At 42.9% G+C, this 25,501-nt stretch overlaps 1 protein-coding gene across 9 annotated transcripts in view; it reads left to right on the top strand.

Annotated features, from left to right (window-relative positions):
- Positions 1–25,501, top strand: part of LOC124218892 (E3 ubiquitin-protein ligase Rnf220) — an 81,784-nt gene that overhangs the window by 23,855 nt on the left and 32,428 nt on the right. For 8 of the 9 annotated variants that reach the window (XM_046625793.2, XM_046625797.2, XM_046625794.2 and 5 more), the window contains one exon: positions 187–324. The exons of the other annotated variant lie outside the window; for it this stretch is intronic. In XM_046625793.2, the coding sequence (XP_046481749.1) occupies positions 187–324 (138 nt within the window). The remainder of the gene's footprint in view (positions 1–186; positions 325–25,501) is intronic. 9 annotated transcript variants of the gene reach the window in all.

The raw sequence follows: 25,501 nt of genomic DNA, 5'->3' as shown, positions 1-25,501 counted from the left end.
CTTCCGTTGCTCAACTGACGAATGCAAAGCTAGAAAGAAAAGAATACCGTTTCCGAGCTTGGCGATCGTGGTGTGTGATCGAGTGAGGTATCAGAAATGAAGCTCGTTCCCGTTATTAGTGTTACCTACTGCTTGTTTGAAAATTAGTCAAGAATGATGTTGTGTCATGGGGTGATGTGTTTTTAGTGGGGCCCGTGTTCGGGGGTCGCTGCGGTGCGGAGGCCCTTGGATTAGGTTTTGGATTATCACTCGGCCCAACCTACAGGTTCGCTCTTCCTCCGGGACTTGCTGCCAAGACCACTAGATGCCTTGTTTTCGATCAAGGTAGGCTTTAACACGGCATATTACAACACCCAGCATAACGTGTTCCAATTACTTGTTCCCACATTTCTATTGTCAATCACCCCAAACCCGAATCTCAGTCGGTTTTAAAACTTGTCAAAATAAAAAGCCCAACGATCGTTGATTGTTCTATCCACCCTGCATCCCATTTCGCGACAATCCGGTACAATGCCAACAAAAGAGGATCACCGTCGTCTTCGGAAGCTCAAATCAGCTATAATTTCATTTTGCTGTTTTTTTTTTCTTCTCATCATTCCTTCCTCATCCTTCTGCATGCGTGCCGCGCTATTGTACAGTATGTTGAATAACGTCTAGTAGAAGAGAGGACCAGAGTCCCGGGTTAGCGGCTCGGTCTGCGTCAATGGCTGATGAAATAATTGAGGCAAAAGTGACAGAGCGTATACACGTAGGGTGGAACTTCCCAGGACGACGTGTACGTGTCCTGGTTGCGACGAGTATCCCGGGGAGCGCGACCCTCCCGGTTACACAGCTTACCAATTAATTCCTATATCACTTGGCGAGGCCCGGTTTGACGGTAAGCGAAACCGACGTCTCGGACAGCCAGTCGCGTTCTTAGCTGAAGTGCTTTCAGGAGGTGGAGGGGAAAGGCGGGAGCGAAATCGTCGAAACGCTCGCAGCAAAGGATTCTACGGCGATGTCTCGTATGCGCCACGACTTAACGTCATCGCCTTATAAGAGGCGAAGGGGGAACGAAATCGTAGGGTTGTAAGTTGTAACGCGCCGCGTGGAAACTTTTTAACGGTTAAATTAGCGTTTTAGGTTCCAATAAAAATCAGTCTCTCTCTGCCGTTACCTCGAAACCTCGAAGCCCTGAAACCGCGGTATGGCTCAATTTAACGAGGATTTTATCACTCGTCCATAAATATATTTTCACAACGCTGCAGGACTGCACTGCACTGCACTGCACTGCACTGCACTGCACTGCAGTTACTACTCTATTCCCCCATTTGTTGTCTCTTTGCGTTGTATATACCGCGTCCACACCACGAGTCCCGATGCGTGCCTCTTTCCGCCCCGACTACGTGCAGCTTATTATTGTTGCCGCTCTACCTTTTTCAGCTGCAAATTATCTGAACATTAATACGCCGGCAATAAGCCACCTTGAGTGCTTCTCATCATTTCAATATAACTCGATCTTTTCAACTATACTACGCTGCTGTAAATCCTCTACTCGGGGCTTGTTTTACTTTCTTATTTATGCTCGAGAGAAATCTTCGGCTAACAATAAGCTTGGGGATTTTTATTCGTGCCGTTTAACCACGGGACGGGTTCATAATTTACTATCTTAGAGTGCCGGGTGCAGGTTATAAGGCACACGTGAATTCGTCTCTCAAATTTTCAAACTAATCGCCGCGGAGATAACACTTGTTGTGATCAGCGTTACCAACCATTCAAAAACTTTTCTCCCAAAGCTATTTGAAAACCTTTTAAATTTCTACTAAAATCCTCTAACATGGAATGTAATAACATTTTCAATCAATTAACACAGTTGAATTTTTGCTTATTCGATGCACAGTATAATTAATGGTGATAAGCAATGTAAGCGAATAACTTCAATTATTTTCTACAATTTATTAAATTAACTTACCTGGATAAGTTGTTACTGTTTTTACGAATATAAAAGTTCTATTAACAAAATGTTTTAAAAAATAGACTGATTTGTTCTTATTTATTGAAATAAATAGACTTGTATAGGTAAAATTAAAAAAAAAAAAAAATACTGAAAAGAAAAATTTCAATCATCTCCCTAAGAATTATCCTAGAAAAAAGTTTTTTCGCCTAAGTTTGGGAGAAAAACCACCAAGTTGACGACATTGCTTGTGACTGTTGTTTTGAAACCGGTCGTTGCAGTCTTTGATTCGTATTACGTAACCTCCGATTGATTGGTTTTTCTTTAACATTTCACTGGATTAATCGGACTTTAATAATATTTCAATGATATAGACGGGTGGGTAAGGCTGGAAGCTTGGGGGAAAAACGGAAGAGAAAAAAAGACGAGCTCTCCGATATTTTAATAAAGAATATTGTTAAGCTGTGCTCACTTACTTAGCCACACTCAATGATCACGATAAATTTTATTAGCAGTTCACCAAAGGAGAATCCCTTCTTCTTGTCCTTTTTCTTCTTCTTCTTCTTCTTCTTCTTCTTCTTCTTCTTCTTCTTCTTCATTCCAAACTCCGTATGTCCCGTCGCCGTCTTCGCCTCAGTTGCCTGATCTGAGAATTGCTTAGCTGTTAAATATCAAGGAAATCCGCCACTCTCATCCCCTGATCTCCGTATTTTTAATTACTATTTTAATTAGCCAAGCGGCGCACTCACAAGCAGTAATATTGTTCCCTCGTTCCCGGTTAACGAAGATGCACCCAAGTAGTATTCGTTCGGAATCAAAGATGAAGAAAATTATTTGAAACACGATTCATGCGCAGCAGAGAGACTTGTATCAATGAAACTATTATAACCAGCGTTGCTCCTCCGTCGTTTGATAGACACACAACGTTCACCTCAAAGGAATCTTACAGTCATAATCCGTTTAAACTCGTAATCAGAAGCATAATCACCAGTGGCAATTTAGGATGATAAAAACCGGGCGCTTCGACCCTCGGATATTTCAGGAGAGAATTGCGATGCCTTGGGAATCGCTAAGGTTTCCTTACCTAGGGGCGGGAGGGAGGGAGGGATGCTCGGGTGGTCGCCTCTGGCTTTCTCTTATTACCACTTCATTTACAATTAACATTTATAGCTCGGCAGAGCACCTTGGAAAAACTAATTAAATATTCGCCCCATCCCCCGTATATAAGACGGAGGATCGTTCCTCCATCTGTTAAATGATTTTCAATTAATTTTGTCATATCTTCACGCAAGGAGCACGATATACGCTGGATTATTGGATGAAATCGCGGTACCTGAAACTATTTTTCCTGTCATTTTATTTGGCGTGAAATAACGCCTCGTGTGTCATTCGCTCTTGAGTGTAAAATGAAATTTTACTGTACCGGTTTCTCCACAGTGCAGGTGACCGTTAGGCTGTTAGTCAGCGGTTTTCTCCGTAGCCATTATAGAGCATTCCAGGTGCAAATCACCGCGGTTTTTAGGACTTAAATTTTACTCACCAGTCAATAAAACTGACGCTGATTCGAACCTAAAATTGTGCTATAAAATAACGTGGCTGAGGTTATCGCCGTTTCTTAAGAAAGAAAAAAAGAAAATAGATAGTCGTGGGAGGGGAAGGTGTGAGGGGGAGGGGGGAGACATTAGGCACACCGATAATGCTATAAAAATGACATCGCGTTACTATGGCGGTCAATTTTTATTTCGTCATTTCTTCTCTCCGGTGGTAATTACGACTAGTTACTCTCTTTTCATTTTCCAAAAATATTTTCCTTGCTTCTGCTCTTCTCCTTGTCTTCTCCGGAGGGGGGTAAAAAAGTTGTTTGATGCTTGAAGTGCATTACACTTGGATGATCGTCGTAAACGCGGCGGATAAAAATCAGGAAAGTTCCCGGCTGTTTTCCGCGAGAACCAGCAGCAAGAGGCACTTGGCCCCGGTGGTGCAACGGGGGCGAGATTCAGAGGCAGAAAGAACGGAATTTAATTAAGTAAAATTACTGTCAAGCGACGGGAAAGAACTGGCTGCCGGTGGCCGGGGCATGCGACACTGTCTCTTTTCGTGGTGGGAGTCGTATCTCTCTCGCCCCCTCGGGATGCAGGCGCCGATGAAAATCGAGAAGGGATGAACGCGAGGAGAAGAGCAAGAGTAAGAAGAAGTAAGAAGCCGGTATAACAACGCGAATTCCGCACGGCGTTGCAGCGAAAAAGTCGGCGATACCGTTTACCATGTAACGCCGTCTAACCTCGCCGGCCTTAATGATCTTGGCTCCCTGATAACGCTAAGTAATAGAACCTAAGCGGATCCGCGACTCACCCTCGCGACGACGTTTGTTTTTCATTCTTCCTTTAGTTCTTTCAATCTATTCATTTACTCCACTGATCTCCGTACCAACTGGATGGTTGACTTCCATGCTTCCGGCACACGACGGATCGGCGTTGCCAACCTATCGGACGAATGTTTGTTTAAACGGCGGTGCCAAAACGATTCTTTAGATTTCTTATTTAGATGACACCACGGTAATTCTTCAGATGTCTTAATGGTGCACCAGTGTACACATCCATTTAGTACAGAGATGTAGAGATCCGTGACTTACTTTCTCTACTCGAAGATGACGAGAGAGTGTTTTTATAACACGTGTATGAGAATTGGGGCTTTGCGTATCAGCTTAGCGGGACGAAAGTAACCAATTTCATCTCAGTATTGTAAAGGTATATTCACGCGTGCGCAGTCCGCAGTTGCCTCACTTTCATCCCTAGGGAGAAGAAAATGACCAATCGCGTCCCCAAAAACTGCCTCGCAAAGCCCCGCCACTTTTCATTCGCTTGTTATAAAAACTATCGCGTGTGTGACTCGGGCCAAAAGTTGGCGATTGCGACGAGTGTGAAGTTTGCTTCGCTTCGCTCAGGCGCAAACTTCACACTCGTCGAAATCACCAACCTTCGTCTCTTGTCACACGAAATATTGTTACAGAGGGTGAAATCACAATTTTTCAGAAAATACAACGAACTAGGCGTTACGGAATAAGTAGAACAGGTTCGTAAGCTTATATTAAGTGAACAAACAGGCAACAAAATTAAAAGATGAAGAAAAATGTTTTGATGGCAACGCGTGTTTACAGTATAAAGTCTGCAACAGGACGGTTTTTACAAGAATGTTGGTTGACGCAGTAACCTTATTCATTTTATGACATGTGAAAACTATTATACGTATTTTATCTATCACGACTACTAGATCAAAAAAGCAGACGTAACGGGTGATTTCATCCTTTGTAACAGTATTGTAAGTATATTGTATTCTTACGTTTTTCATTTTTTCCATCGATTATTGAGATTATGGTATTTGAACCCTGTTCAGACCCCTGGTGTCGAAGACGAGATCCATGCAATCGTGTGAAACCGTCGTTTCAGTAACACCTGCGCGACATGACCGCGGATAAACGATGCGTTCAGATCAGAAACATGGCCGTTGACAAAACTCACGCTCGAGAAACTTGCAGAATGATGCTGACTTTGTTTTTCACACACGCGAAGAAAAAAAAAAAAAAAAAATGAAACGTCAAGTAGTTGCAACGTATCGCGATCGTTGGGTTCGTAAATTTAGCTTTGATTCGCTGTGACCAATATCGAGTTTGGCTACGGACGCATCGGTAATTCGTATTGGAACAATAATAACCGGGCGGTTTATTCGTTATATATATATTGCCTAAAATTGGAGAACAAAGACACGTGGTCGATTGTTAAAAAACAAAAATTAAAAAAAAAAAAAAACACAATACCGAAACAACGCAGTTATTGCTATTTTCGTTGATGCGGTGACGAGATGATGAATATTTTGGCTATCTCGCTGTCGCTACTTTCAACCATGCACTCGCGGGGAGCAAAAAAAATTAGATACAGAGAGCGAAAAGGGATAGGCGGGCGGCTGAAAAGGTGGTTAGGCACGGTGCAAAAGTGTCATCGTGTTAAAGCGGCGTGTTTCGAAGTTTGCGTGAGCCGTTCGCCCGCCACAATCCACATAAGCCCCACGCCACGTACGATAAGCATACCGATAACAAGCTTTTCCCTCCCGTTTCGCGACTCTGCTCGCCATGCAGCCCGTTTCGCTCTCTGCACCCCTTCCCTACCCCCCTCCCCCCTCCTGCAGTATAGCCGGTTTAAATTTTCACTGATTTTCTTTAAAATCCCACCGCAATATAACACGAAAGATACAGATAACGTTGACAGATCGGCCCGAAGGGAAACACGCCTCTGTTTCGGAGATTTTTCGAATTGATAAGGTCTGCCTTTTAACACACGGGCAAACGCCATGACGCCTTTATGGGGATTCCCCAGTGATTTAGTTTTCTAAATCCGGCATGCTTCGCCCTATTAAGTGCTAGATCTTTTTATTTGCTTACATTATCCTCCTGCATGCTCATCTCGCTCTTCGCAGCTCGTGCAGCTTACGTGTGAACGATGCGCGGTAGAATCTCGATTATCGGGATTAATTGGGACCGAGCCTAGTTTGGATAGTCAAAAATACGGAAAACCGAAGAGCCATTTTTATCGTAAGGTATAATAATATGTACAAGACAAATTTAAATCGACAAACGGTCCGTGTTAAACATCTAAATACACACAATTGAACTTCTTTCAAACACCGCACGATTATTTTATTACTCTGGTCTTGTATGGTCGTCTATTGTCAATTAACGAACGGTTGATCCAAATTTTTTAGCGAATAACAACGTATGTTTCGTACCAAAAATGTATTTTTGAGCCGACATTGGGATAAATCAAGTCATGTTTCGGATAACCGAGAGTTCGGATAATCGAGGTTTACTCATCGATATGAAGTTTCCTTCATCGTCAAATATCACTTGGTTTTAACATGCGTGATAACCAAAATTACGGCGTAACTCGAATTTCTCGCTTCTCCACATGAATCCTTGGTCGTTGGTTTGCTTGTTGTTTTCATTCTCTTTAAGCTCGTAAATAGGTTTCGTTAATAGTTGCGAACCGGAGGGTGGTGGAGGCCTAGCGTATAGGTAGTCGAATAAAGGGGGTCAATATATCTTGGTGAATTTTTTTTATTAAACGAACATTGTCGTCGTAAGGTAACGTTTCAGTTATTTGTTGGCTGCGCGTGGTAAACCCTGAGATATTATGTAGTTATATAAATGTAGTGACAAAGGTACGGCCGCGGTGGCGGAGTTGTGTGCCTTTTTCCGCTTGTGGCTCTAGCGTGCAGGCAATATAAGAGATCATATGTCATGCAAGGGCGTCGCCCGGCCAAACCGCCGAACGTTTACGCACACGAGGAAAGACACGTTCTCCTGCCCTGCACCCACTGCCTGCGGGAGCCTCCCGCCAACTTTTTCGTCCACATTGAATCCCTCCCCCGCCCCCCCCCCCCCCTTCCTACCTCGCGATATATATGACACGCGAAACAAATATACGCGCGAAATAAAATAAATACCTTATACTCTGCTGGCTTCCCACCCGGCTAAGTGTCTAAACCTCTATTAATCACGTGAGAAAACAATGGAATTGCGCCCCCCCCCCCCCGGCCTCATTCACCAGCCATTATTTTCTCCTCAATCGTAAGATCGATACTTTTACACCCTTTTGCGTTTTTGAGATGATCGCAATCGAAAACAATGAATGATATTGGAACGATAAACTGTAGTAAATGAGACACAGGTGAAAATAATAATTTTTTTTTAGTTACTTATAAAGTTGGTTTTTGTCTTTTTTACCTTGGTAAAACAGTCTTGAAGTTTTCGGTCGATAGCTAATATGGATGCCTATTCGGTAGAAAAATGAAAACTATTTTACCAAGATGTAAGTAATAGACGAAAGATAAGTAATTTTTCCTCAAATCCGAAATATCGTTCTGGTTTCTACAAAAACAAACTTCAGCTGGTAAAAATATTTTTGCATCTATCAGTTGCGTAGAAGAAATCAAAATTCGTGTTGACCGGTGTAACAGGAATATCGTTTATTTTTCCAAAAACATTTTTTTCGCAAAACAAACAAGCGCGTAGCGAATAGCGAATTGATCTTGTTGCGAGTAATGTGGGGAGGGAGATGTTGCGCTGGATTATAACAAAACGCATGGTCAGAGTTAGCGGTTGTAGGATCTTTTGTCCGTGTGCACAATAAGCCGGGAATTGGTGGGCAAGGGATGAGGTTGATACAGGGATTTATCACGGGCGCATTCCAACCTGATAATTCTCTGAACAAACCTCGTAACAGCGTTGATTGTTGTTCCCCGTCGTCGTTTTACCGAGTACTTCAGTTTTAGTCGGTGCCGCTTTCGGCTGTAGCGTCGTGGTATAACCGTACCTACGGTGGTCTTGATGTGCGTTCAACATCGTCGCCTCGACTCGCCCTTTTACCCTTTCAGCTTCCGTCTCTTATTACAGACGCCATGAGACAGAAGTTACATGTTAATTGCCACCTCGCCGTTGCGCGTATGAAGAATTAAACTAAACTAAACTCCAAAGCCGGAAGAGATGAGTATCGAGAGTTTTTCCTTTCTTTCTTTCCGTCTCTCACTCTCTCTCTCTCTTTCCCTCTCTCTTTCTTTGTTAAACTTTTGAGTAAAATCGTGATCATCTCTTTTCCTGCAGTATACGCGGGAGATAAATGAAAGAAGTTACAAAGAGTCGTCGTAATGGGAACAAGGAGGAAAGCATTCGCAAAGGTTTGCTAATCGGATAAAGGCGAAGGAACGACCTGCCATGAAAATTGGCGGGAGGGGCACCGTTAGGTAAACAGTCGGAGAATCCTTTGCCGGGGTGAGACAAGTTCGTTGGGTGTATCTGATATTAACACCGAGGGTTAAAAATTGGATGTATGAAAATCTTTATATTCCGACTAGATGCCGCGGAAATTCCGAGTCCGAAACGAATGCTGCACGTCGGACTCGCGACCGGTTCATCGCATGACAGCCATGTTTATCTCGTGTTTTGTAATCCCTGCATCCTGCATTTTACGAACACCCCTTCGGGCCCGAATATTGGCCACGTGAAACCGATATGAATCCTTTCACCGACGCTGTTTACTTGAACGACATCTCGTCTAGCAATTAATCGCAAATTGACATGCGAACACGGAATTGATTTTAATCCCGGATATGTGTAGCATCGTGGCTGTACTACACCTACGATATAGAACCTGCAGGCACTTAAAAGTGACAGGTGCGTAAATACTTCTATTCCTTCCTCGCTACCGCGTCGGCGGAAAATTTTGCGGACATTAATACAGTTGTCAGAGTTTCTGACATCGGCCTAAGGGTGGAAAAATGAAAAATTCTGAAACGCGTAAGTGAGATTTTTTTTTAAATCTAATTTTGTAGAAATGGTGAACTCATGAAAGAATGAACTCGATTTTCGTTAAAAAAAAAATAAGCAGTAAATTGTTTATTAAAAAAGAAGTTTACATTAAATAGCAAAAACGGCTACGAACTTCCGTAGAGAACGTAACTGTGAGGCTATTGTCAAAATTTCAAACAGATTCATGCAACGGTGTTCAAGTAATCTGTCCTCCCAGTTTGAAAAAAGTGGTTTCGGGAAAAATGCATTTAAAGTTTTACGAGCACGCGGCGCGGGCTCCGAGGCGTTAAGGAAAAATCGAAAATTGAACCTTTTAAAAAAATATTTTCTCCACAGGACCAAGCGGATGTTGTTTTTATAGCCGTAAAATATTGTTCAAGCCAAACACCGAAAGAAAAAAAATCGAATTTTCCAAAATCCTAGAGCGATGTTATCACTCAAACCAACACGTCTCACCGCTTCCTGTCACAGGGGAAGAAACGGAATTTCTATGTTGTCGAGAAATATCGAAGAATAGATCGATGATTTATTCGGATATAAATACAAATTCCAATAGCCCGACTCACCGGGAGGGGGGGTCGTTCTGCAAAGATGCAATATCGGCAGTGTTATGACAGCCGCGTATTTTAGTAAGGAGAGCCGCGTTCGTGTTCCGTTCGCTATCGTTATACGCGGAAATGTGTGCGTACGGGTCTATGCAAGGTTATGATACAGGCGAGGAAACAGGGAATGTCCCCGCAACCACGACAACCACGACGGCCACACTGTTGCATGGAACTATCATCAATCATCAGCATTTTAATATCAGGCAGCTAACAATGCCACCAGCCAATTCCTCCCCCTGTGATGCTCCTCGCCTGTTTCATTTTTATGGCGAATTCTTCTAATTCATTCCATGTTCTTTCATTATATTCTCGATGTCACCGCCGTCCGCCTCGCCGAGGGGTGCTGCAAGGTTGAAATACTTCTCTCGCAGCCACGAAGCAGCCTTCTCGACAAAGTCGAGGGTGATATTCAAAATCTCTTAAAGTCTTTGGGAGCAATTTATGTTAGATTTTACAAATTGGTTTTTTTTCTCTACTCTGCGGAAATAATTTCCACCTTTTTTGCACATCGTCGTTTCGATCGTCTCGTGCATATACTAGGGTGGTTCTTAAAAAGGTCATTTTTGAATTTCGACTGTCCGACCACCCAAATCGGCTGCAAATAATTCAAATATAATTCCCAGTTTTTGCAGATTTTTATCTCAACTCTAACCCCTCCCACCAACAGGGTGGATTCCCCCGTTTAAAACACACCTGTTTCGGACACATTCTCAGTATACATTTTATTGCAAGAGTTATAATGTTGCAAAAAATCTGTAAGTGGGAGGTTTTAGCGAGCATTAGTGCTACTATCAGAGAAAAAATTCACATCATCATAGCGGCAATCGAGACGAATTGCACTTCCTCTAAATAGAAAAAAAAGTCACATGCTGTAAATTTTTCCTCAGATAGTAGCACCAATGCCCGCTAAAACTTCGCAGTTACAGATATTTTTGAACATCATCGCTCTTACAGTAAAATATGTACTGAGAATCTGTCCGAAACACGTATATTTTAAATGGGGAAATCTATCCTGTTGGTGGATGGGGTTAGAATTGAGGTAAATATCTGAAAAAATTAGGGAACTAGTTTTGAACTATTTGGCACTGATTTGGGGGGTAGTAAAGTCGAAATTAAAAAATAACCTTTTTAAGGGACACCCTGGCGTATACGTTTGTTATTCGAGAGCCTTTCGACCGTTGCGCAACAGTCGTTGAATCGAATACCTACTAGAGGATTATATCTCGTTGAAAAATTTATACCTAGTGGTCTGTACCGCATAAATTCGAGTAGGACGCAAAGCTATCGTGTTCATAATTAGTGCGTGAGTGTGCCAAAATGTACGAATATTACCTACCAGTGAACACTGGCCATAGATTATACATGTTACACTCTCTGTTTGTTATGATCCTTTGTCGCGTGAATAGAGGCAATGCAATTTTCGGAAATTGCAACTAAACACCTACAGATCTCGACGGCAATCGCGTGAAACCATCCAGGGGCTTGTTTTGACACCGTGATACGAGGGGTTTCAGAATCGGAGAGATGGATTCAAGGGGTGAATCAAGAGACAAACAAATGGGGTGGCCGCGTGTTTCCATCCCTTGGCGAATTTAAATTTACGCGTCCTTTTTCCGGGGGATAGTTGCTCGTGTCTTTGGCGCGTTACGAACGAATCCGCAAATCGTAGACCCCCACCCCTCCCGCCTTCTCGTTCTCCTTCAACCTCCTTAGACATTTTTGATTTTCCTTCGGTTAAATGCCCGCATCCCGTCTGGCAATGGGATCGAAACATACAACGTCTCCCGCAGTGCAGGCTGGATTCGAGTCACGGTTATATTTTTTCTAAATTGTAGTATAGTTGGATTGTTGCCCGTGGAGATCGGCGCCTTCCGAAAATAGAAAGAATGGGGTAAAGAGTGTGAACAACGAAGAAATAAAAATCCTCGGTTTATTGCAGGCTAGGCCCTGCGGCGAGGCGCCACACCGTGGTAGAGATCCATTAGTAACGAGTATATAGTCTCTCCATTCTACTGAGTGTCAAACGACCATCTCCCATACGCAACGAACGATCCAACTGGTACGGAAAACTCCTCGGTCTAGCCGAGCTGCAGGCCGGTGATTTACGCTTTGCGGTATACTTGGCGCCGTTGAACCGATCAACAAGCCTATTTTACTCGAGGCAATACCGAGACGAGATTCGTTTGTTTGACAACCTGTTGGGAGTATTTTAAGCAACTTGGTGGGTCCGATTCTATGCATCCTGATCATTGTTCGCACCGCGTCGTTCCGTCTGCTCCAGGTTCGTTGGAGAGAGTCTTCGTCTAGCTGGAGGAGGACCACACATGCCTTTAACCCCGTCTCCGGCCTACGTCGTGTTCTAAAAGTAAAGTCAAATTAAGACGGTGAGCAAATGTGATGACAGTTGGCTCGCGATAGGTATGCTGCAGTGCTGCTTTTCCTGACTTTCGGAAGCTTTTTATAACAGCTGAAACACTTCTTTATCATCCCCAGCCTGTCGATTTTTCATGGACGCGAATAATTTTTACAACTTTCCACGGAACAGCTCCGGTACTGTGACTGTGCAAGTCGGTACACGAGCTGGATGAAGTTAGTAACGTTACGAACGAAACATACTCATACATATTTTGAAAAGACAACTTTTTGAAGGTCATTCGGAAATTGTAGAATAATGACATTCTCCCCGTGACGTTTCGCTACGTTAACGTTAATAACTTCAGCCTCGTAAGTCAGTTGAATCTTGTTCTCGGGGCCTAGAATCGTTGCATATGTAACGAAAGCGTCATCCGATCGGGTCTTCTTCACTCGCCTTTCCCTGCGGAACGCAGAATCATGAAACTTTTTTACCGGTATATTTTTCGCAAGCTCTATACGGAAAAAAATATTGTAGATATTTTTATACCTCCTCTAGTGAATATATGGACAGCAATTTTTTGGAACTGAGGTATTATTGGACGGATATTCCCAACTAAAAGTGGGTCTTGGTAAGAATATTGACACACTTTGGGATGAGATAAAAATCTGAAAGAAATCAAGCATAACCAAGTTGATGAGATAATTTGTTTTGAATGATGATAATGCCAACAAGTGGTTATTAAATTATTTGGTGAAATTTTTTAATTTCGTTTAATGAATTCATTGACTTTCTGAATAGCTATGAATTTTTTTGGAATTTTCAGTGACTTTGAATAATTCCGTTTTCCAAAATTTTCCAACGCTCTATTTATGAAACTATTCGTTCCATGCCTTCAAAACTTCCTCGGTGTAATGTTTAACCATTTACGAAAACTTATCCAAAAATTGAGGACTGTTGATCCATTTTAAAAAAATTTTAAAAGTTCTCGAAAATGGGTATTTCAAAATCGCCGATAATTCCAAAAAATTTCAGTCCAAGAGAAGTGCTGTACATATATTCACCACACAGATGTAAAATCTACATTAAATTTTTTGCCGTGTATATCGTAGCTAAATCAATACGTAGAGAGCATAAAGGGATAAAATCGAGTTGCTTGATGCGGAAAATCGCACCGCCAAATATCATGTAATATTACAGCGGAGAGTTGAACGATGAAAATAATATTTCAATTCACACCGGTGCTTCTGGTCTCTGCATTGTACTAACATTTGGTCAAGTACACAGTTTTGATACTCACTTCGGGCTGTTGCAGTTTTGATGTTTGTACGTAGGTACATGCAGGGATTAACCGACAGAGATTTCGTTTCATTCGACGTTAAATCAATTTCAAAAACATTTGTTATTAATTGTACTAGATACTCCGCACGTCGAATAGACGTACTCATCCAACGTATACAGATTTAATTTGATTTGTGCCTCGTTACCGAGCACATGCTTTTTGCGAAATAGTCGCATATCGACCAAATATATTATAATACACTCGTCGATGTCGTCAAAAGAGAAAAAGAGAGAGAGGGAGAGAGCGAGAGGGGTGGGGAGGGGGGGGGGGGGGGGGGGGGGAGAAAACCGGAGTGGATAGCAATATTTGAATGAAATTTGAATAGTAACTGATACCGGAAACGTTGCACCTGCAAGAATGGGTTAATACGTATAAAGTGAGCTGTGAAATTCATTAGCCAACTTGTCAATGCTAATTGGGTTACCGATGCAAAGCTCAGACGAAGTCTTTCCACGGATGGTGAATTCTTTTTGTTAATCAACTAATAATATTCAGACATACCGCGCCGATGCTGCCGGTACCCAAGCTGAGGGGTGAAAAATATACACGGCTCGTATTACCATACGCAAACAGTTGGAGGAGCCGTCAGCAGCAGCAGCAGCGATGTTGGGGCATCTAGCGCGGTTGGCGTTAAGAAAAATGAATAAAATTATAAAAAGGAGGGAATTTTAAACGCGGGTGGGTGAGCAGCGGTGGGATTATATCGGAACTCCACTGTCAGTTTGTCGCTTGAAAGACGCGTATAAGGTATGCCTGACTTCGTCCCACGTCTCATCTCTCTTCCAGATGCACGAACAAATTCGTTGCTCCCCGATGATTCTGCATAATTCATATACACGTCGCACGCCGTATATCTACATGCTTTCGGAGGAGTGAAACGTCCTCCTCTCAAATTATCGCACAACAAAAATACCAAAGAATATTCATAATCTGAAAACTCAGAATCTCTTGAGACGTCGTCGCTGATTCAACGGAGGCTTGCCATCCTTATCCTTGGGGGTGGTCTCGCATCTCAATGACTTTTATAACGATATATATAAAGTAACGAGGAAAATATTTTTTTGTACGTTTCTGATGGTAAATCTCGCTGGTGTGGCTGCCTAAAGTTATCCCTATTTAAATCTGGCTGACACGATATCTCAACTTTTATGCATCTGAAAAAAAAAAAAAAGCAAAGAGATTATTGAAATGTGCACTTGTCGCTATCGCCTGAAGCACTATCAAACTTATTTATCAATATCTAATCGATTGTTTCAAGAATTTAAGTTAAACAAACGAGGTCGAAAATTTCTAAAGTCTGTCGTTTCGTTTTTTTTTTTTTTGTTACCGGACTTACATAGTTCTACTTGAGGCTATAACGACAAGTGTACTTTTTGATAATCTGTGACGTTATTCATTCGCGTATGCGGGCTTCGTTCAAAGTCCCTTTCGCAAGAGGAAAAAAAAACCGTCAGCTACCGAGTCGTGAAATGTTCGCGAAGTGCAGAGTAGTGTTTTCCTGTTTGAGAAAAGGCAATCACTGCACCTGCTGATGTTCAACCATCAAAATTTATCCGTATGTCGACCAGTGCATGGATGGTTGGTCGGGTTGGCCGTTCATGGTTCGTTAGTTGTAATTGATCGAGAAACGAACGGCGTACGGTACGAGCTACCCTAAAAGGGTCGTTAAATCCATCCGTAGCAGTAAAAAGTTGATGACACATGTGACACATGTTGAAAATAACCATTTTTGTGGGCACAAAATGTACTTTTGATTATTCCGTTCCTTCGAGACACTAAAATTCATATATTGTTAAATCCCTTTTTTTTTTTTTTGTACCACTTTACGATTGGTCTGCATTAATCAGGAACTTAAAAGGCAGACCGAGTATCAGGAGGAATTTTACAACTTGGTCGTGATCGAGTGAGCGACAGTCGTCGACGACTACGCTCGTGACGCAGGCATGGAGGGTTGTGAAACGGGGTGACCGATGCGGGGTATAAGTCAGAATGCGGACAGGCTGGTGGTTCAGGGTATGAGAAGTTTAAATGACGCGTCCGTATGGTGCCTATCCCCCGTTATTCGGCATACCTCCTCCTGCAATCATGCCGATACACCAACCGCTTGATTTCGTTGAATTCTTTCGCCGTTCCTGTGATTACAATAGTACAAAGAATAAACGCATAATTGCAATTAATCTTGGCAAGAAAGCGCGAGAATACGCCGGGAACATCCATATACTCATGATGTAGGGAAATAAGGTGTGTCAGAACTGAAGAACGATTTTCACTCGGTCTACGCATGTCCAAGATGACGTCACAGAAATCACGTGAATAGGTTACCTGAGGTTACACTTATTTATTTCCGTATATTCCGTTTGCCGAAAATGCCAGTTTGTGCGTTCAACAGTTGGAAAAAACATAATGTAAACTCTAAACGACAAAATATCAAGCCTATTATATGACATCACCTTGGATGTGTTTTCTGATTAGTTCAACTAAGGCGTATGCGCATTGTTTCACCTTATTTCCTTACATCATCCATATACCAAACCTTGCGGAATTCCTGCCTGACTTACCGTGAAGGATTGAAGGGTTTGTCGAAGGTACGTTTAGTGCCGGACACGGTGGTGAGCCAAGGTTATAATCACGGGGCGGAAGGTTGTCGGTTTACCGACGCGTGGTCAATTATTTACGAAAACTATCCACCCTTGTACAGTTCGAACCTGGAAAAGAAAAATGAACCATTGCTGAAAGGGTTGAACCACAATTATTAGCACTGAAAGAAGCAAAGCCGATTCGATCCCGTGTAGAACATGGAATATTGGCATCAGATGTGCAAGCCATTGGAGTTATATTAATCCCAGTTATACCAATTATATCCGGTTAACTCGATGCCGTAAGGTTTGGCAATGGTACGGGGGAGTTTGAAAAGGGGCTCCCCTGGTTTAAGACCACCTTTCGAATTGCACGTGCTGTTACCAAAACTTTACCGACTAATTCCGCGAGGAGAGAGATTCCAACATTGGTATTATTTCGTTACCTGGAGATAAAGTTATCGGCTTTTCAGATTTTCAACGACATTCTTCCTCGAATAAATTCTTACTTATTGTACAGAGTAGATGGATAGTTGTCCGGATACAAGAAAGTTTGACGAGACGTGAGGAGAGAAAACAGGGTTGTGAGCAGAAAGACAAATGACAGCTTCTCCGTAGCAAATGTCCTGCCCATGGCGAAACGACGCCCGTCCGCGGGAAGTTGAACTTGTGTCGATTTGCCGCATCTGTGCGTTGACGAAGTTACTATGTTACGTCGCTACTTAAATCACTCCAGAACGTGCGGTCTGGGAGGGTTCCTAGTATCGCTGGGCTAGGTAGACAACCCCGTGACGCCCTTCAACCTACCTCGCAACTCTTTATTGAACCCAAAAAGTTGTCAGCTTACTCACGTCTACGTCATCCTTTATTAAAATAGAGGAGGAAGTACTCCCGGAAATAATGCTAGTGGGTATAAGAGTAACAGTGTCACATATCATAACCATGAATTGCTCAGAGTTTACAATTTCATCCAGATAAAATGCAGCGCGCAATTTACATCGAGTATATGATAACGATCGATAATAATTTCGTCAAACCCTTACACACCATGAAGCTGCAGGTGTTCGTATATTAGGGTAGCCGCATGGTGTCCAGTGGTCCTGGAAGTCCGTGACATCCTGGAAAGGTTCTTGAATGTTGCTTGTTCTTAAAAAGTACAGTGTCCTTTGCCCTCTGCATTCGTGTATTTTTATTTGTCCTAAATGTTATTGAGTAACCTGGAAATGTCCTTCAATTTGTTACGTATTTTTTACTGGACACAATGGCAGGGTAAATAAATTCCATAACACATGACGTTCCGATTACTACTGTGCGTGTACGTCTTATATTTAAACAAGCTTGCATTTTTGGGCAGTGTCGTAGCCTGACGGAACGTGAAATCGCTTCAAAAACTCATCTGTAAACAATTTGTCATAATTTTGGGAACTGATCTCATTACTTCCATGAACACTAGTATCGTAACTTGACCGCTTATGAATGACCGTGCAAAAAATGACCCCTTCGCAGTACCTCAAGCAAAAGTTGAGTTCTGGCTTCTCAGTTGTTGGTGATCCTTCTATTACTGCACCAAAGTTCCCAGCTGCTCGCTATTTAATATTGGTTCGATTATCGTTCAACCGAATCCAACTCCTACATGCAGAAAAAAAAAAATGTATTTTCCGATCATCCGTGTTTCGAGTTACCGAATTTCTGACTTATGCTTTGTTGGGATTGATACGGATTGATTACATGAATGGAAAGACGTTTCGGATTTGTGGGAGGTAGAGGAGTCTTTCAATAAATTAGAACTGGCCATTTAGCCAATGGACTCGTGTTTCACTGTGACACCGAACCGCGAAACAAGTTAACGTAACCATGTTAACCAATTATTGATCACCCTTCGAGGAGCCATTCTCCTGATTGTCCCCCTCTCCCTGTTCCTCATTCGCTCCCCGTCGGACTGGTTGTTTCTAAAGGTGTTGCACGCGAGCTTGCATATGTATAAGCCCCAGCTTACACGTGTCGAGATTAATCTAACCCCAAGTTCTGAACGAAAGACGGAGAAGGGATTATTCAGTTTTGTCAAAGAGTATAAGGTGCCAGTTTTTCGGGGGAATATTGGTCGGCGTAACATCGTCTTACCCGACGTCGGTTGGAAGTGGTAAGCGATAAATTTTCTCCCCAGCGATGAGAGGGCGCAGGGTGAAGAGAGACGGAAGCGAAACGGAAGAAAGCCGTGAGTCTGAGGCTTGGGTGGTTGGGCTCGAGTCTCGAGCTAGGCGAAGCTTAAAAATACGCAATCTGGGCACGCCGTCAGGCTGAAGAATTGAAATACATGTCCCCTCGTCTTCTTTGATATCGTTTACCCATAATCATTTAATTTTCCCCATAGCTCTGATCCTCAGCGTCGGTTTTGGCCTCGGGCGACGTCTTCTTACGGAAGTTCTTTAAAACTTCAGGCAACACTCGAAGCTTTTCGTCAAGCGCATTATCCACTCTTACCAAATTTTTGTCCTCCCCTTTACTGCAGGATTTTTTTTCTCCGTCATTCTCAACTGAGAAATTTAGGTATGTCGTATTTTACGCCTTCATGAAAGAATGTAATACACGATTTCCTGAGATATGGGACTATAAAAAAGTAATACTCGAGTTTATTTCATTCGGTGCAGGATAGAATTTGTAGGATGTGCCTACGTCCCGGACTCGAAGTAGACCTCGCGTGGCGCGCCCTTATCCTTGCAGGATTGCGCGGGACGCAGGCAAGGAACTCTGTTTATCCTAGTAAAACTGGTAATACAATTTTAGCCTTATACGCTGCAAAGCACGACGTGGGGTCGGATTTCTCGCTCAATACTCGACCGGCTCGAACCTTTATGCTGATGAGATCTTTGGTCTAAATGAGGAAAGCGCGTTGACCCCCCCTCTCCCCCCCCCCCCCCCCCCCCCGATTCTCCAAAAGGTGAATAAGAAAAAAGAAGCCAAGTTATTGTGACGAAGCTTAGCGGTGATCTACGGGATGGTGACGGCAATCGTTGGGTACAATAATATCTCCGAGACACTTTCGATGCAAACTAGGCGACGTATTTCAAGAGCCCCGGTCTGGATCGGATCGTATCGGTTATTGAATCGTTAAGCCAGCTGCGAATAAAAAGATATGCATAAGCGACGGCTAACCTGCTATTTCCTCTGTCTCCCTATACCTACTTCTTTCGGTCCGCAGGGGTAAGTTCGGGTGGGTAAACCGGCTGACGTGGTATATGTATACCTATATCGGTGAAAAGATGGCGCGGAAAAGGACGCGGGGGGTGAGAGGCAGGAGGGTAGAGAGATTGCAAATAATATTTCGAGACGCTAAAATGTGTCAAGCTTCTGATCCTGTCTGACATTTGAATATCCTGCAGGGTGGTTGAGGCGTTGAGGGGAAAAGGATGAATCGTGAAGGTGCCGGTGGTGGAACGATGGAAAAGTTACCACTACCCTCGCAACCGGTGTACAATATTTATAAAGCTTTGGGAAACTGAGCCGTCAATATTTCTCGTGCATGAGACACCATCGTGTGATATGTCATCGTTTTGGATAAACAACACCCCTGAACTTCAACCCTGGAAGTAAGATGAAACGCGTTCACTAAATTATCAAACTGTAACCCGGACGCTTTCTCTATCTGCATAACTGATGAGGAATCTCCAAATATCTATCACGAGCGTATTTGACTTCTTCTCAAACTTTACAAAAAAAGGCACCCCGCAGAATTCTTATGGCAATTGGCTCCCGGTCAAATCGGCTGCATTTTCAGTATGTTATGGTACATGTTTTCCCCATCAAAACTTCTCACGGACACAAGTCCGAAAAATGAGTAGTTTCCGAGATATAGACATCGGCAGAAAGGTGTACAAATTTTTTCGTATCTATGGATTTCGTGATTTTCATGAATTATAAAGCTTCAAAGGGAGTTGAAATCAAAGAAATCACACGAAAAACTACACGGTTGATTCTGAAAGATAGTCAGGAAGCTGTGATTGATTCCGTCGATGCATTGATTCCATCCATGAACTCGCTGGTTTACCGCAAGGAAATGCAACGTGAGATTTCTCACGAAGAACGAGACCCTCCGACTCTTGCAATAATCGACTTGTCCTGTTTTTCACGCGTCTGCGGAGTCTCTGCGAGTCGACTGTGCAGTTTTTGAGTGATAAATATGATTTCAAGTCCCCCTTGAAGCTTTGTAATTCGCAAAAATCGCGTAATCCGTAGATATCAAAAAATCCACCCACCCCCCTTTCGAAGCCTATAATCTCGGAAACTATCGCTTTTTGGGACTTGTGCCAATGAGAACTTTTGATCGGGAGCATATGTACTACAACATACTGAAGATCCATGCAACCAATTTGACTGCGAGCCAATTTCCATAAGTATTCTGCGGGGTCCTTTCCAGACACCGCTTTATTTTACCATGGGTAACCTTTTTTTGCGTACCTATCTAACAATCGGTTAGGTAGGAGCAATAATTGCTAGGCGGTAAACAATCCGGGGTGTATGATGTAACATGTCGGTGGATTTGCGGTATGAGAATATTTCAAACGGTCTGCCGCACGGGTAGCCGCCTTCTGGACAGCTCTGCAAGTTGGTTATAAGAAAGTGGTAGTCGATAGCGATACAAGTTTACAGCACTGGTTTGACTTGTCGATTAAATGCGAGGTTTACACCTATCGGATGACGCCTCGCTCCGGACCTTTATGCCTGAACTCGGCGATTACAAAAAATCAAAAGCAAACACACTGCACAGAAATATGACTACCTCAGTTCTGTCCGCGTGGTCATCCTCGGGCGACCGAATCTGCAAAATTTTAAACCTCACAACTCGGGCGGAAAAACCGCGATTGCAAGTGTTACGAGGAAGAAGTTAGTAACGTTACAGTAACGATGCATGTTTAGGAGAAAAATCGCGTTACTTTGCACATTCAGGATTATCTAAAATTTAGTAAACCGTGATAAACAAAGCATACTCAGACATTTCGATTAGTTAACTGCTCGAAAGTCATTCAGAAATTGCACAATAATGAATTTTTCCCCTGATGTTTCGTTACGTTAACGTTACTCTGAGAATCTGGAGAACACGGTTCGCAAACTTATTAATTCCCCTTACATTGATGTGTGAATTTATCACACTTACGAAGAATTCTTATAGTATAGAATTGTATTCGCCATTCCTTCTTATTGAATTCTTATCTTTTCGCTCCGAGTCGCGTCCTGTAGGAGACACTCTACGAACAATTCGTCCGCATCGGACGTACGCGACGTGAACGAGAGAAGAACAGTTTAAAATCCATTTAACGAAAGCTAACGGACACTCCTGCATATACAAATAAGCTGCTACTCTGCCATTTAATACTTCTGCCCCGTTACGAAGCTCCGATAAATGATGTTGGCAATTATCCGGCACACCCGGTACCTTGTCATACGTTTCAAGGGGAATAGTAGACATTACCTCGCAACTTTGTAGTTCCTTCAAGATGGCGAGCATGTCATGCTGTCTGGTGAGATGTGGGCCGTGAAAAGATCGTAAAACGTGCGAGGCCACTTTAGTTGCTCCCGCATGCGACACAGGCTACGCGTACGACCCGGCGCCCTCCAACTTGCGCTTTTTTGCATCCACTCCGCACTTTGAAACCCGCTGCAGCAACAAATGTCAATTTCAAAAAATGGTCAAAATAATACCAGTGTTTATAGGTGTAGTAGCCCGAGTCGAAATTCAGCGCCTACTTCAAATCCTACGTAGGGTTCAAAAATAGTAAAGTACTTTCTATTTTAATGCAACATCAGATCACACTATGACGCTAAAAATGTTCGAAATTTCACGATTTACCAAATTTAGGATCAAAGTAGGGTCTGTGTGGAATCTCCTTTAATCGTCCAAAGGTAGTACAGTTCAATGTATCAATAAATTTTTGAATTCTGTATTGATATTAACTTGAAGCTCTTTTCGCTAAAAGGGTTTTTTTATTGGTAAGAATGTTCAATAAATACACTTGATATGCAATACTTTATTTTCAAATGTTACCGAAACTTGTGAAAATTATGTCGAAATAGCCTTTGGATTATTCATTGTGAAAACTTGAATGTCGCTGTGATAATATATCTGTAGAGGAGGAATTACCGGTCCAATGAAGGAGCTGTAAATTAAATCGTAGTAGCGTCAAAGTAGGGTTTGGTATTTTTATTTTTAGGAGTTGGAGGTTCAACGTCGGATTTTTAGGTCCAGTTTCCCTCAAAGTAGGTTTGTGTGAACTTTGTTAGGGTCAAATATCGGCGTTAAATTTCAACTCGGGAGATTATTCGTCTGAAAGACATTGTATTATAGATGTCAAGATCCGACTGCTAAAAGCGTCTATACATCTGTGAGGCAACGATTTTCCAAGTTTGCAGAACGAGATTAACTCAGGTAACCGCGACAGCCAGGGAAAACATAACTCGGTTTTTTGTCATCCATCTTTCATCCTTCCGTCCACCCGAGACTTGTCACCAGGCCTCTGGGTGTCGTATAATTTATCCCGTTATGCTAATCGCAGCGATTTGTCTAAATTAAAAGGCGCTCCGGTTGATCCATGGTCAAGTCCCTCTGGTCACCCTACTAGTCGCTGACTTGCGGAGTCTACGGGGATGCCTCCCGGATTCCGTGCGTGTGTATGCCTGTGTAGAAAGGGCGTGTTATCGCGCTAAATCCCCACAGATGATGCGACTTTATTGTACGTGTTCGCATCGTTGGACCGATGACGAGTAAAGCCACGTGTTTTCTCTACCCTGACCGCATGGTCAGCAAATCCTTCTTTTCGTGGTTGTTGTTGCTGCTGCTGCATACAAAAGAGAATTTAGACGTTCTCTATATCCTCCGGATCGTAAATCCCGAATTCTTTGTCATATCCGAAATCCCGTTTCTTTTATATTTGACTTCTGTTATAGGTATTCATAGCTGGCGTGAAATTAGAAAATTTTTCGAACCAAACGCAAGTCCGGAGTTAATGATTTCATTAGATGAAGTTTGCTCCCCGCCGACGCTCGGAACTCATCATTGGCTTTTAATTCGTCTCGCGAGAAGGTTTTGTATGTCGGTATTAATATGAAACCGCGTTGCAAATGAAAGGAACCACAATTTTCTACCAAAGCATGGGAAATTTCGTTGATTTTGAAATTGGCTTTGATTAATTTCGCGGTTTCATCATTCGGCAGTTCAATCATAAGCCCGTACCCGTGTCATGTGTTCCTTCCGTTCAGATTTCCGTCAAACTATCGCCTCTCACCGGTGATGATTTTTTGGAAAATCCAATATCGTTTTATCGCGAAATTATTGAAAATTAACCGGGGCCAGGCGTACGCCGAATCGAGCCGCGGCAGTAGGGTGGTGATGTGATTGGGTATTAACACGCCCTTGTGCTCCAACCTACATCGGTTAGCCATGCCACGGGCTCGAGTCTCATCCCAAAACCTCTCAACCAACATCGTTAAGCTGTATAAATCTGACCATCTTACCGCGGCATAAGTCCGCAGATTAGCAGGACTATACCTTCTGTCCTTTATCATCCACTTTTCAACGTACCGATGTGAAAGTAAAATAAAGTACCTATCTTTGCCCGTCTCACTCCCTCTCTCTATCTCTCTCTCTCTCTGTCTCTCTCTCTCTCTCGCAATCGCCCTCCAACTCCACTTCTCTCTTTCTTCATTCACTTTTTTCCCTCTGCACCGGTGTCGGCAAGGCAATCATGCCACTCGGAGCTGAAAGAGGCCAAGTAACCGAATGTTAATTTTTTTAAGAACCGCTTGTTATTCAAGATTTACGTAAGGATTTGAATTTTTTTTTTTTTTACACTCGATGTACTTTTTTCGTAAATATTTTACCTAGTCGTATAAGAGACGCGAAAGGCATTGCCATGCGGCGACGGCTGTAAAAGTACCGAAGAGAAATCTGCAGTTTTGGTATAATAGCTATTTTGTATTCGCGAGGAACCTTACCGCTGCAGAATGGGTGTGGTTGGGCTGTGGGGATAGGCATACGGAGGGTATGGGGTGGTATGGCGACGAGAAGCGAGGTGAGGCGAGGATGTACCAGGGGGCGAGGGAATACAGGTTTCCTGGGGGCAGTTGATGAGCTATTGATGATAGGATCGCGTCAACACCAGCTGAGCCAATTACACGGCTAAATCTCTGCTCTCTCCTCGTTTCTCGCCGGCGTTCCTCTTCTCTCCGGTACACGTTGAAGGTCTAATGCCCAGGCAATGACAGTCGACGTTCAATATCATCTTCGTCTTGACCCCGGTCACAGTCAATTACCTTTTACGTATTTCATTCTATTCTCAACGCGACGTGTTTCGTCAGCTTCGCTGCATAATCGGCCGATTCCAAGTTCATAATTTTGTGTCTTACAATTAGGTATTATTGCCCGCTTCTTTCTGACGAATATGTATTTTTCTGTTTCAGGTAAGTGTTCCCTCACTTTCCGTACTACTGCCATTGGCAATCTTCTCCAGGTAAAGTAATGTTTTTATCTATAAATGTATCACAATACCGATGCCGGTGAAGATATGTTGCGCGTCAAAGTATTGCGAGAAACAATTCGCAAGATAGGACACGACTCGTGAAGAGGGTTCGAGGTGACAGGCACCTATTTCTGGCCGCAGTATGGGTACGGCCGTGAATAACAAACCAGGAGGAAGTAACAAACGTTTGTGTACATTGAAATGGCCTGGGAGGGTCGTATCTCACGCGTGGAGAGTGAAAGAGTGAGAAGGCTCTTGAACATCCCAAATCTTGCGTGAAAATTACCCTATTGTGTCTGGCAGAGCCCTACGGTTTCTCATTCCTCTTTTCGCGCCACCTCTGGATCCATCCTCCCCAGCGTCTACCCTCGTATTTCATCCCTCGGTTACATAATCGGCTTTTTGTTTTGCGTTTTTATCCAAGGGATCTTCTCGGGAAACGATGATAAAAGGTTACGCGGCGATGGAAGTAGAGCTTCAAATCGTCGACACGCTCGATTTCTACTGCGACCTGCTAAGCTTTACCCAAACTCGAGCTTACCACTGACCACTTTTCCGCCGCTCTTCTAAAACCGCATCCTTGTCTTCGGGATAAGTGTTCATTGTCCGTGACAAATTTCGGCCAAAAAATTGGGGTGGAATAAATTCTTGACAAATGAAATATGATTACATGGATACACGGGTCGATAAAAAAAAAAAAAAAACAAATGTTCCAGCAGGTCCACTAAAATTTTGTAGTAGATTTAACCATTTTTCAGTGTACGACTGAGTAAAAAAAAAAAGAACAAATTACAAATTAAACGTTAATATGACAATGCATACGTT

The sequence above is a fragment of the Neodiprion pinetum genome, chromosome 5 (assembly GCF_021155775.2).
Source record: "Neodiprion pinetum isolate iyNeoPine1 chromosome 5, iyNeoPine1.2, whole genome shotgun sequence".
NCBI classification, from domain to species: Eukaryota; Metazoa; Arthropoda; class Insecta; order Hymenoptera; family Diprionidae; genus Neodiprion; species Neodiprion pinetum.
This window is presented reverse-complemented; position numbering and strand designations above follow the sequence as displayed.